Genomic DNA, 13,929 nt, shown 5'->3' with positions numbered 1-13,929 from the left:
CGATAATCGGTATTTTGATGATTTTAGCCTCATTTTTCGACGGAATTGTCTGAAATTCTACACAGGGAATTGTCTATATAGGTCCAAAATATCGTATAAACCCCATATAACGGTATCCGCCGATATTAAAAAATATTAAACGGAATTGTCTTAAATTCTATACAAGGAGTTATTTGTGAGTATTTTATCCCTAGACATAGATTTGTCTATATAGGTTCACAATATCGTTTATCCCCCCATATATTGGCACCTTCCGAGATTTTAACAGAATTTTTAATGGATTTTATTTATATTTTTTGAACATGTCCTAATTCGTTCCAAATGGTGGAGGGTATTCAAAGTTCGGCCCGCCCGAACTTACTGCTTTTTTGCTTGTTTATACCCTCCACCATACATAGTATGGTAGTATCGACATACTAATTTTAGACCTTACAAAGTATATATATTCTTGACCAGCGTAAAATTCTAAGACCAGTCCATCCGTCCGTCTGTTGTAATAACGCTAGAGTCAATACGAATTAAGATAGGAAGCTAAAATTTTGCACAGATCGGTCTTTTGTGTGCAGGGAGGTCAAGTTCGAAGATGGGCTATATCGGCCCATGATATCGTATGGCTCTCATATGAACCCCCGATATTCGGTATTTTGATGATTTTAGGCACATTTTCAATGGAATTATCTCAAAATCCACACAAGGAGTTCCTTCTGAGAAGTTTACCCCCTGGAAGCGAATTGTCTATATAGGTCCACGATATCGTATAGCCCCCATATTACGGTTCCCCCGATATTCGGTATTTTGATGATTTTAGCGACAGTTTTGACTGGATTTGTTTTATATTTCGTATTTAAAGTTTGAAGACCATAATGAGTACTACAACCTATGCCAGAAAATTGTCTATGCAGGTTCACGTCTTCGTATAGCCCACATATAGCGGTACCTATATATATCCGGTATTTTGAGGAAATTGGCAACATTATTCAACGAAATTGTTTCAAATTTCGTATTTGAAGTTTGGCATCGATACTTCAGCCTATCACAAAAAATTACTTATACAGGTCCACGTCTTCGTACATTCCCCATGTAAAGATTACTTATACATTTAAGTGGTATTTTTTGACGGAACTTTTTGAAATTATTCAAGATCCTTCTGAACGGTGGAGGGTATTAAAAGTTCGGCCTTGTTTTAATTGTTTTTAATAAAAAAGAATATTTGAAATAATAGTAGCTATATAGCACAAAAATAAACTTAAGCCATTAAAGAACGTCTTAAAGTCCGACGGGGCCGACTGATACCATACACTACTTTGCAAATTTACCAACTACAATTATATTTATAATTTAAAGTTCACAGCAACTACTCGTAATATATGAGAGGAATATCCTTCTCGGAAAAAATTTCTACCAAATTTGTCTAGTAATTTGTGCCTTTTTTATTCGGGCTTGTATTACCCATTTAGTGCACAATTAACTTGATATCGGATAAAGATATATATATAGGAGCTATATTCAAATTTGAACCGATCTCGATAAAATTTAGCAAAGGTATTTATTTCTGAGCTGCATTTGATATATTTCCCCCAAATATCGTTGTTACAGAATGTATATTACGGCTGCGGAGGACAAAAAATTAAATCGGATGAATAATATATATGGGAGCTATACCTATATCTGAACCGATCAAATTTGGCATACTTTATTTCAGACCTAATCTAGTCGTATGTTCAAAATTCCATACTATTTGGGCTGATATTACACGTTTGGGGCACAATAAAAGGCAAATTGGACGAAAATAAATGGTGAGATAAAAAAACTGCAACAAAGTCAAACGCCCTAATTTTTAATTTTTTTTTTTAATTTTATTGAATGAAAAAAATTCGGAGGTATCATCAAATTTTAGAATAAGTTTAGATTTATTCGAATTGGTCACCTTTGGCACGAATTATGACCTTTAAACGGCCAATGAAAACGTAACACGCTGCCCGAATGTTTCTCTGCTGTATTTTGGCCCATTTCCGGCGAAGCGCTTGTTTAAGGTGCTCGATACATTGGTATTTTTATACCCTCCACCTTGGAAAGGAGGGTATATTAACTTTGTCATACCGTTTGTAACATCCTTAAATATTCGTCTTAGACCCCATAAAGTATATATATTCATAATCAGCATAAAATTCTAAGTCGATTTAACGATGTCCGTCTGTCTGTCTGTCCGTTGAAATCACGATACAGCCCACATTATTTGACGTAGAGCGCCAAAATTTAGCAGAGCTATTTGCATTGTGTCTAGGATGGTTGGTATTGAAAATGAGATATATCGGTCCACGTTCTGGTACAGTCCCCATATAACGGTACCTCCCGATATTCGGTATTTTGATGATTTATGCCACATTTTTTCACGAATTTGTCTGGAAATTGGTATAAGTAGGTCATAACGGGTCCCTGAGCGTGTGGCAAAACATTTCATGTATAGGTCCACGTTGTGGTATAGCCCCCATATAAAGGTACCTCCCGATATTCGGTATTTTAGTTTTTTTTTTTTTTTGCCACATTTTTTCAAGGATTTGTCTAAAAATTGGTATTTGTAGGTCATAATAGTTTCCAGCTCCAGTGGCAAAACACTGCATGTATAGGTCCATGTTTTGGTATAGCCCCCATTTAAAGGTACCTCCCGATATTCGGTAATTTGATGATTATTGCTACATTTTTTCACGGATTTGTCTAAAAATTGATATTTGTTGGTCATAATGGGTTCCAGCTCCGGTGGCGAAACATTACATGTATGGGTCCATGATTTGGTATAGCCCCCATATAACAGTACTTCCCGATATTCGATATTTTGATGGTTTTTACACTATATGGGGAAGCTATATCTAAATTTTGACAGCTTATGTCCTTTGTATCAAGATGTAATCGTCTTTATATCCGTATAGGAAGGGTCAATGAATTTTTCCTCTTACTTTTTGACGTTGGGGAGTTGAATCCATCTCTAAAACCTAAATATAGTAGCATAATTTTAACTAATTAATGAATGTTTATAAAGGTATACTAAGTATGTAATTGCAATTCATTTGCGGACAAGTGAAGAAATTTCACGCTCCACCCTACTACTTAACATCATGCTACTTAAACCCAATTGTTTTTTTTGTAGAACATTACTTTAAATCACGCTTTCAAGTTGATAGCTACAATAAGTTTGTCGTACTTATTATTTATAGTGTATGTTTCTGCTAATCAAGATTAAAACATTTCCAGAGAATCAATTTTGTACCCCAACACAAAATTCCCAGAATTCAAGCAATAAAATTATATTCATGAGAATCTGTCGCACTTATCAATTAAACTCACACAAAAACATTTGAAACCAAAATATTTATTTGGACGAAAGGTCATATTTTGCTAAAAAAAAAGTGATTATATTTAGGCTATATGATTAAGAATCCCAAATGAGAATGACTGGCGACTAATATCAATGTCAAATGTTTTAGACCACTATGAGGAGGGGGAGTTCTAAACTTGTTCTGACCGTGAAGTTTATAACTTCTCCCGGGTTCAATTTTTGAACCGGCTTTCATGAAATTTTGTATGGAATTCGTAGTCTAACCGCAATACTCTCCTATAATGGTGATCGAAAAATATTTATGAAACGAACTGTATACCCTGATTTTGAATCTCTCTGCAAGTCACCATTTTGGACCGATAGGTATTAGGACAAAATACAATTACAAGGTATTTGGATAATATTTACCGGATAAATTGAACCATAACCTATGTGCGAAAAAGAGACTAAAATTGTACATGCGTAAATTATTACGATTATAATTGAATTGTTGATATCTAAAATTTAAAATTTTACTTTCTTGACAGGATTTACACAATACAATGTTATATTTACCCAATTATCTGAATTAAAAAGCATACTAGCACCCGAGAACACCTTTAGAAAAGAAGTCGCGCAATTCTCCTAATTGACCATGACTTTGTCATAATCTAAACATATCAATTACAAAGATGTACACTGAGCAAAATTCGAACAGTAGAAAGAGAAAGTAGAGCTAAACAAGTAAAAAAACATCTAAGTTCGGTCGGGCCGAACTTTTAATAACCTCCACCCTTTGGAAGAAACTTGACAAATTTCAACAAATTCCGAAAAATGCAGCATAAATGAAAACTTTTTTATAGGGGAGCTATACGAAGACCTGCGTAAACAATCTTCTGTAATTTGTTGTAGAACCTATTACGAACTTAGAATACGACATTTCAAACAATTCTGGTCTATGATGTCTCTAAAATCATAAAAATTCCGAATGTTGGGAGGTATGGGGGATATACGAAGAAGTAGACCGACAGGGTCCATTTACGAACTTAACCTGCCTACTGGCAAAATATACAGATGTGTAAAATTTTAGCGTGATTACAACAGACAGACAGACATCGCCAAATCGACTTAGAATTTTACACTGATCCGGAATATATATACTTTGTGGGGTCTATCATAAGCATTTCGGGGAGTTACCGACGGAATAACAAAGTTAACATACCCTCTATAGAATGGTGGAGGGCGTTTTGGAAGTTTAGTAACTAAATAGAGGGTACAAGTTCCCGCATCTTCCACACTTTTGGAAATTTCAGATTTAGTACGTGCATTTTTATACCCTCAACCATACATAGTATGGAGGGTATATTAAGTTCGTCATTCCGTTTGTAACTCATCGAAATAATCATTTTAGACCCAACAAAGTATATATATTCTTGATCAGCGTAAAATTCTAAGACGATCCGTCTGTCCGCCTCTTGTAATCACGCTACAGTCAAAACGAATTAAGATAGGAAGCTAAAATTTTGTACAGATGTCTCTTTTGTCTGCAGGCAGGTCAAGTTCGAAGTGATTCAAGTCTTTTATACCTCTTTAAAAAAATTTAGATAACAACTTTCTCTTAACGGAATTCTAGTAAGTCAAAATATTCTACGAAATTATTAGTCATAAAATTAGAGGTCCAAGAAGACGGCAATAGTCTAAATCTTACTTAAACACCAAAATAAATTACTATTTGTGATTTTGGAAAATCTCCAACAAAGCATCATTTTAGGAGGATGACGTTAAAGACAGAAGTATTCTTCATCAAATGTTACTATAAGTCACTAAAGCAAAAAATGTTCTCTTTAGTGACTTATAGTAAAACAACATTTCCAAAAAATCCGAAAATTATTCCAATTTTTTTTTTCATCTATATTTCCACGGATTTTTATACCCTCCACCATACTGTGGAGGGTCAATTAACTTTGTTATTCCGTTTGTAACTCCTCGAAATACTTATATCAGACCCAACAAAATATATATTCTTGATCAGTCGATTTAGCGACGTCCGTCTGTCTGTCTGTCCGTCTGTCTGTTGAATTGAGATAGAAGGCTAAAATTTTGCACACATGTCTATTTTTCCAGTATTTTTCCAGTAGGTTAAGTTTGTATATGGGCCATGAAGGTCCACGTTTTCATTTAGCCCCCATATAACGGTACCTCCGCATATGCGGTATTTTGATGATTTTAGCGACATTATTCACCGGAATTGTTTCAAATTTGGTATTTGAAGTTCGAAATGGATACTACAGCCTAAGACAGAAAATTATCTGTGCAGATTCTCGTCTTCGTATAGCCTCCATATAACGGTACCTCCCTATATTCGGTATTTTGATGATTTTAGCGACTTTATTCACCGGAATTATTTCAAATTTGGTATTTGAAGTTCGTAATGGGAACTACAGTCTGTGACAGAAAATTGTCTATGCCGGTCGAGGTCTTCGTTTAGGCCCCATATATCAGTACCTCCCTATATTCGGTATTTTGACGATTTTAGGTACAAAACACACCGAAATTGTTTGAGATGTCGTATTTGAAGTTCGTAATGGATGCTACATCCTGTGACAGAAAGTTGTTTATGCAGGCCCAGGTCTTCGCACAGCTCCGATATAACGGTACCTCCCTATATACGATATTTTGATGATTTTAGCTACATTATTCACTGTTTATTTCAAGTTTCTAATTTGAATGTGGTAATGGCTTATGACAAACAATGCCTATGTAGGTCCACATCGTATAGACCCCAATATAACGGCTATATTCGGTATTTTTAAAATGTTTACAGAATTTCTTAAGGATTTTATTTTTTGAAAATTTTCAAATTCGTTCCAAATAGTGGAGGGTTCAAAGTTCGGCCAGGCCGAACCTACTGGTGTTTAACTTGTTTTTTTGACGCCTGAAATTTCATTAATTTGTATTTTAGGTGAAAGGTTATTGTTTTAGGTTTTTTACTGTCAATTTAACGCGTATCCAATCTGAATGTAAATCTCCCTTTATACTTCATTTTTTTGGGAAGTGTCAAAGAAAGGTCTTCGCATGGCACAATTACACAAGGAAGAACAAAGCGACCCCCTAAATACCTTTTTTTTTAAACTTTATTATAGCTCTTAAGGATGGGATATATCGGTCCATTCCTTCTGGTACCACAAAGGGTAAAAATGTGGAATGTTCATGAAGCTCATAAAACGCTGAATTAACATCCGATTCCATTCAGATTTGGTACATCTCAATATTTACATCAACACAAGATCTGTTGTAAAGATGGTAGGGATCGGACCATTCCTTCTGGTACCTACCACACAAAGGGTCAAAGTTTTGAATAACCAAAACTATCATGAAATCTGAAATAAGCATTTGCTTCTCTTCATATTTCATACATCTCAAAATTTTCGACAACACAAGATTATTTTTACTACCACAAGATCTGCTGAGAAAAATGGATATATAGGTCCACTCCTTCGTGTTCCTACAAAGCTGAAACGCCGCAATATGTATATCATATTTATTTAGGTCCGATACGAAATATTGGGCCATTCCTTCGGAACCTATTCCATAGGGGGTCGACAATTCGAATAATCGTAACAGAAGTCAAAATATATCCAAACAATCGAATATTGGCTGAGGGTATACATCTGTCAGCAATACCGACTGATACCTTATAAATTGTTTTTTTTTTATACCCTCCACCATAGTATGGAGGGTAGATTAAGCTTATCATTCCGTTTGTAACATATTTTATATATTTTAGACCCCACAAAGTATATATATTCTTCATCAGCATAAAATTCTATGTCGATTTAGCGAAGTCCGGGCGTCTATCCGTCTTTGGAAATCACTTTAGCTTCCGAACGAAATGAAGTAGGTTGAGAAAATTTTACTCAAATGTACATTATGTCTGCAGGACTTTTGGTATTGAAAATGGGCCATGTAGGTTCACGGTTTGGTATAGCCCCCATATAACGGTACCCCCCGATAATCGGTATTTTGATGATTTTAGCGACATTATTCACCATAATTGTTTCAAATTTGGTATTTGAAGTACGCCATGAATACTACAGCCTAAGACAGGAGATTGTCTGTGCAGGTCCACGTCTTCGTATAGCCCCCATATAACGGTACCTCCCGATATTCGGTATTTTGATGATTTTAGCGACATTATTCACCGGAATTCTTTAAAATTTGGTATTTGAAGTTCGTAATGGATACTACAGCCTAAGACAGAAAATTATCCGCGCAGGCCAACGTCTTCGCATAGTTCCCATATAACGACACCTCCCAATTTTGTTTATTTGATTTCTATGAAATTTGGAATGTGTGACGGGATTTGATCCGAAAATAAATTTGTCCAATTATATTGAAATCGGTTCAGATTTGGATGTAGCTCCCATATATATTTTCGGCCGATTTCAAGCATTTGATGCACCAAACACGCTATGTATCCCCAATTTCAATGAAATTTGAAACGTTTGATAGATTTTATTATGTCCAAATGTAATGAAATTTGAAATAAGTAATGGAATTGGGAACAAAAATGAATTTGTCAAATTATATTGAAATCAGTTCAGATTTGGATATAGTTACCATATATTTTCGCCCGATCTCATATATTTGATGCACCAACACCATACATATGTCCGATTCAAATGAAATTCGGACAGACGAAATTTGAGACCAAAACAAAAAAAATTCCCAAATTATATTTAAATTGGTTGAGGTTTGGGTGTAGCTCCCATACATATATTTCGGCCGATTTCATATATTTGATGCATCAAACATGCTGTGTAATCGAATAACATTGAAATTCAGAATGTGTGATTTAATTTGGTCTAACGATTTATGCATCAAATTATATCTAAATCGGTTCAGATTTAGATATAGCCTTTGAAATGGTATAAGGCTAACAGTAAAAAACGAGACAACAATTTTATTAAGGAACGAATTATTACGGGGAAGAATATTGCTTCCTCGAAATCCCTGATTGCAACAGAAATGCCACTTAACTTCAAAAGATTGGAGTTTCCAGCACGCTTGGCATTTGCTATAAAATTAATCAATCCCAAGGACAAACCCTTCGTGTATGCGGACTAAATTTGGCATGTTCCTTCTTTTCTCATGGTCCTGTTGTTCCTGGCATATTCACGCGTTGGTAGACTGAGGTATTTGTTTGTGTACACATAAATATATTACAATAATTACGTTTTTTTATATTTTTGAATTTATCTTTTATAACCAAAAAATATTCGAATATAAAATTTTCAATGCCTATAAAATCACCGGGTTCAGCTAGTAAATTATAAAATTGAACAACCACAGTAGTTTATAATCATGGTGGTTTTATATTTTTTTATTTTATTTTACTTTATCAAGTTATCAACTATAAATAAATTTACACACCAATATATTGTTTTCAATTCAAACATACTCTTAATTTCGAAGTCACCATTACATTTCTCACTGTGTGCTTGGATTTGGTTATCAATGTCTTTCCAGCTTCACATCTTCATCAAATACCTTGATCCGAGCATTGTCACCCTGGTAATTGAAACTGACAAGATTTTAAAGTACATTATCGTTCAATACGTTGTAAAAAGGGATAAGTGAGTTTGAAAATAATACAAACTTCCGTAGAATATAATAAAAGCACTTCTGGATGTCTTTCTTATATAGAAGGCTTTTAATGGGTCTTTCTATATTATAGAAATATTTTCAGAGAAGACCTTGAAAGCGTCTTTCAGAAAAAAACTCTTCAAAATAAATGCGTTCTTTGGGCAAAAATATTCTGGAGAGTTATTTGAATAAAAAACCAGTAAGGAAAGCTCAAAAGTCGGGCGGGGCCGACTATATGATACCCTACACCACTATGCATATTTAGTAGAGCTCTCGTAAAAAGGTTTATACAGGGCATTTCAGAGCTCTATGAGATATTTGGTACAAAATCAAAATCTATCTAATTCTATCGTGCATTTTACGAACTATAGCTATCTCTGAACCGGGTTTCACCAAATTTGACGTATTAGCTTCTAGACTGAATTCGGTCTTATGTACGAAAATTCAGGTGATTTGGGCTGATATTGGCCATTTGATGCACAATTAACACGAAATCGGATGAAGATATATATGGGAGGCATATCCAAATCGGAACAGATTTTAATAAAATTAAAATCAACTATTTTTGGGCTTTATCTGATATCTGGTACCAAATATCATTCCTGTGGAGTGCATATTACGAATGTGGGGGACTTAAAGACCAAATCGGATGAAAGATATATATGGGAGCTATAGCTATATCTGAACCGATTTTTACTAAAATTGGTGTACTTGCTTCTAAGCTGGTTTCGGTCGGATTTACCAAAATTGATGCTATTACGGCCATTTGGTGGGAGCTATATCCAAATCTGAACCGATTTCGATAAAATTACAAACAGCTATTTCTGTGCTCCATCTAATACCTGGTACCAAATATCACGGTTGTGGAGTGCATAGTAGGAATGTGAGGGACTTAAAGGTCAAATCGGATAAAACATATATATGGGAGCTATAGCTGTTTCTGAACCGATTTTCTCCAAATTTGTTGTATTTGCTCGGTTACATGTGCCAAAATTCCGGCCATTTGGGCTGATATTGGCCATTTGGTGGTCAATTAACCCGAAATCGGATGAAGATATATATGGGAGCTATATCCAAATCTGAACCGATTTCGATAAAATTGAAAACAGCTATTTCTGTGCTCCATCTAATACCTGGTACCAAATATCACGGTTGTGGAGTGCATAGTAGGAATGTGAGGGACTTAAAGATCAAATCGGATGAAAGATATATATGGGAGCTATAGCTATATCTGAACCGATTTTCTCCAAATTTGATATACTTGCTTCTAGGCCGTGTGCCAAAATTCAGGTAATTTGGACTGATAGTGGATATTTGGTGAACATTTAACCCGAAATCGGATGAAGATATATATGGGAGCTATATCTAAATTTGATCCGATTCTCACCAACTTCAATAGGGTTCGTCCTTGAGCCAAAAAAATATTGTTTGGAAAATTTCATCTCAATCGGATTAACGGACGGACAGACGGACTGACATGCATGAATCGACTCAGAAAGTGATTCTATGAAGGTTCTCAAAAGTAACTATGGGTCTATCTCGTTTCCTTCTCCATGTTACAAACAAATGCACAAAGACATAATACCCTTACCACTATGTGGTGTAGGGTATAATGAGAATTTTCAAATTCTAATTTCCTACTTTTAAAGGTAAATTTTTGAAAGGACTAATCGTGGGTTTTTTTCAAACAAAATATTTAAAGAACTAACGTAGATTTTTTAAAGGACTAATTGTTGTTCCTCCTTTTGAAGATAGTCAATAAAATTGAAGACTTAAATAGATCATCTTCCATAGAGAAGGAGGACGTCAGAGACTTTCTATAAAGTGTAAGGATTTAGAGGTCAAAACAGACAATCAACAGACCCTTATGTAGACTTCTAAAGAACTGTGAGTGCTTTCAGATGACTTCTACGGAAAAAAGTCTTTCAAAACGCGACATACAAAATCCGGCCTTTGATTTATTTTATTATAAAAATAGCTTTTATGTTTCTTCTGTTGAAGGAATTCCTTTGACAGATCTCCCATAAATTGGAAATTGCAAGTTGGACTAATTTTTATCAAAGTTACTTAGTCATTTTTGTAAATCATCAGCTACCACACACACGGACGAACACTCACTGATAATTACTTGAACAGACTGCTGATGCCTCCCAGCGTTGAAGATGTCTGTGGTCTTGTTTCATCTTCTATGTTTTTTTTCTTTAAAAGTGATCTCTCACAGATGACAATGTAGAATTATCATCCAGATCTAAAAATTCTTTGAGCTTAGCTTTTTGTCTGAGTGTCACATTGATGGTCAGTTCGAAATAGTTCCTTCAACAAAGCAGACGTTTTGCGAAATCGAAAGCACAATGAACCGTATCCAATGGTTTTTAAGTGTACTTTTGGTTACGGCCTTGTTTATGGGTGCGCGTGCCGATAGTGACAGCGACAGTGACAGTGGTAGCGGCAGTGATAGCAATGAAAGTCGTGGCAAGCACCACAAAAACAAGGGAAAATCTCCGGCACCATTGCCCTACTATCCCCATCCGGGATATCATTACAATAATCCTGTTTATGTTCCACAACCTGCCCCGGCACCCTATCCCTACTATCAACAACCACCACCAATGCCCTACTATTATGGTTACCAACAACCGCCACCACCACAACCCATTCCCTATGGTAATCCTTATCCTTATGGCGGTTATTACAATCAACCTCCACCACAGGGTGCCGCAGCACCACCACCACCCAGCGGACCTGCTCCCGGCCAATTACCCCCCGCCACCCAAGGACCTCAAGGATATCCTGGCATTCCCGGTGGCACCAGCACAATTAATCATTCGTTGAAGGTTAACAAGGAATACAAGGAAGATGGTCATCACTACAGTCCCGATGCTCCCAGACCTCAATAAATAATGTTTTTAGAAGACCGGACATTTTTAAAATAATTTAATAAAGTGATTTTTTGAACAGCAGATGCAAAGCCCAAAAAAATTAGTTCAAAATCTGTCACTCTGAGGGTCAATAGAGATTATTAGAGATGCAGTCCTGAATTTTTTTCAAAGAATATTTTTAAGAATATGTTGAAGAACATTTTAAAGGACTAATTGAGGATTTTTTAAGTTTTAGAGTATATTTTTACAGGTGGTCGTGGATTTTAAGAGCATAAATTAAAACGACTAACTGCGGATTTTTTTGAAAATATGATTAAAGAACTAATCGTGGATTTTTAAATATTTTAAAAACTTATTGTTGGAGTTTTGGAGAATATTTTTACTGGATAATAGCGGATTTTCAGAAAATATTTTTAAGGGACTATTCGTGGATTATTTAGGAACATTTTAAAAAGACTAATTTTTAAAGAAATAATCGTGATTTTTTTAAAAATATTCTTTTTAAAAAAATATTTTCAAATATTTTTTACATACAATTCATTTATATTTAAATATATTTTAAAAAAATTTCAAATCTGTAAACATGGATTTTTAAGAAAATATTTTCAAATCTATAGACATGGATTTTTAAGAAAATATTTTCAAATCTATAAACTTGTATTAAAAAAATATTTTCAAATCTATAAACGTAGATGTTTTAAAAATATATTTACAAATCTATAAAAAACATTTTCAAATCCATAAACGTGGATTTTTTTAAAACATATTTTCAAATCTATAACTAATATTCTCAAATCTAAAAACGTAAATTTTTTTTAAAAACATTTTGAAATCTATGAAAAATATATAAACGTTGATTTTTTAAAAACATATTTTCAAATCTATAAAAAATATTTTCAAATCTATAAAAAATATTTTCAAAGCTATAAAAAATATTTTCAATATAAGTCGAATTTTTACAAAAATATTTTCTATAAATATGGATTTTTTTTTAAATATTTTCTATTAACGTGAAATTTTCTATATTAACAAAGAACATTTTCAAAAAATCAAATTAAAACCAGTAAAGAAAGTCTTAAAGTCACTTTGCTAATTTAGTAGAGCTCCACATAACAATTAAAAGTTTTTATGGGAGAATTCAATCATACAAGCTATGATTATAATTATAATTTGAAGTTCAACGGACTAAATATGCCGAAGCATTTGTATCTTTTAAATTCGGACTTGTGTTGCCCATTTGGTGCACAGATAATTTAAAATCGGATAAAAATATATATGGGAGCTATATCCAAATCTGAACCGATCTTTATAAAATTTTGCAAAGATATTTCTGAGTTGTATTTGATATATTTCCCTGAATATCGTTGTTACGGAAATATAACAAATATAACAAATCGGATGAACAATATGTATGGAAACTATAGCTATATCTGAACCGATCTTCACCAAATTTGACATACTACCTTCTAGACTCAATTCGGTCGTATGTGCCAAATTCCATCCCATTAAGACAAATATTAGACGTTTGGTGCACACTAAAAGGTAAATCGGACGAATTTATATATGGGAGCTATATCCAAAACAGAACCGATCTCGATAAAATTTGGCAAATGTTTTTCTGGGCTGTATTTGATATATTTCCCCAAATATTGTTGTTGCAGAGCGCATATTACGGCTGCGGAGGACAATAATAACAAATCGGATGAACAATATATATGGGAGCTATAGCTATATCTGAACCGATTTTGATCAAATTTGGCATACTTATTTTCAGGCCTAATTTGGGTGTATATGCAAAATTCCATACAATTCGGGCTGATATTACACGTTTGGCGCACAATAAAAGCAAATCGAAGATATATATGGGAGCTATATCTAAATTTTGACCGATTATCTCGAATTTCAATAGGGTTCATCCTTGGGCCAAACAAATGATCTGTGCAAAATTTCATCTGGATCGGGCAATAAATGCGACCTGCACTTTATATGGACAGACGGACGGGCGGACATGCATAAATCGACTCAGAATGTGATTCTATGCAGATCATCAAAAGGAACTATGGGTCTATCTCGTTTCTCGTGTAGGGTATA

At 34.3% G+C, this 13,929-nt stretch overlaps 1 protein-coding gene across 1 annotated transcript; it reads left to right on the top strand.

Annotated features, from left to right (window-relative positions):
* The first annotated feature begins 11,243 nt into the window (after positions 1 to 11,243).
* LOC101901252 (nematocyst expressed protein 4) lies at positions 11,244 to 11,919 on the top strand. The gene has a single exon (XM_005182854.4). The coding sequence runs from the start codon at positions 11,311 to 11,313 to the stop codon at positions 11,854 to 11,856; it is 546 nt and encodes a 181-aa protein (XP_005182911.1). The 5' UTR covers positions 11,244 to 11,310; the 3' UTR covers positions 11,857 to 11,919.
* The last annotated feature ends 2,010 nt before the right edge of the window (positions 11,920 to 13,929 follow it).

The sequence above is a fragment of the Musca domestica genome, unplaced genomic scaffold, assembly GCF_030504385.1.
Source record: "Musca domestica strain aabys unplaced genomic scaffold, Musca_domestica.polishedcontigs.V.1.1 3, whole genome shotgun sequence".
NCBI lineage: Eukaryota > Metazoa > Arthropoda > Insecta > Diptera > Muscidae > Musca > Musca domestica.
Note: the sequence above shows the minus strand (reverse complement) of the source record. Positions and strands in the feature narration are given on the sequence as shown.

Coding starts and splice junctions, on each gene's coding strand:
- LOC101901252 (XM_005182854.4), top strand. CDS start 11,311: ATGAACCGTATCCAATGGTTTTTAAGTGTACTTTTGGTTACGGCCTTG.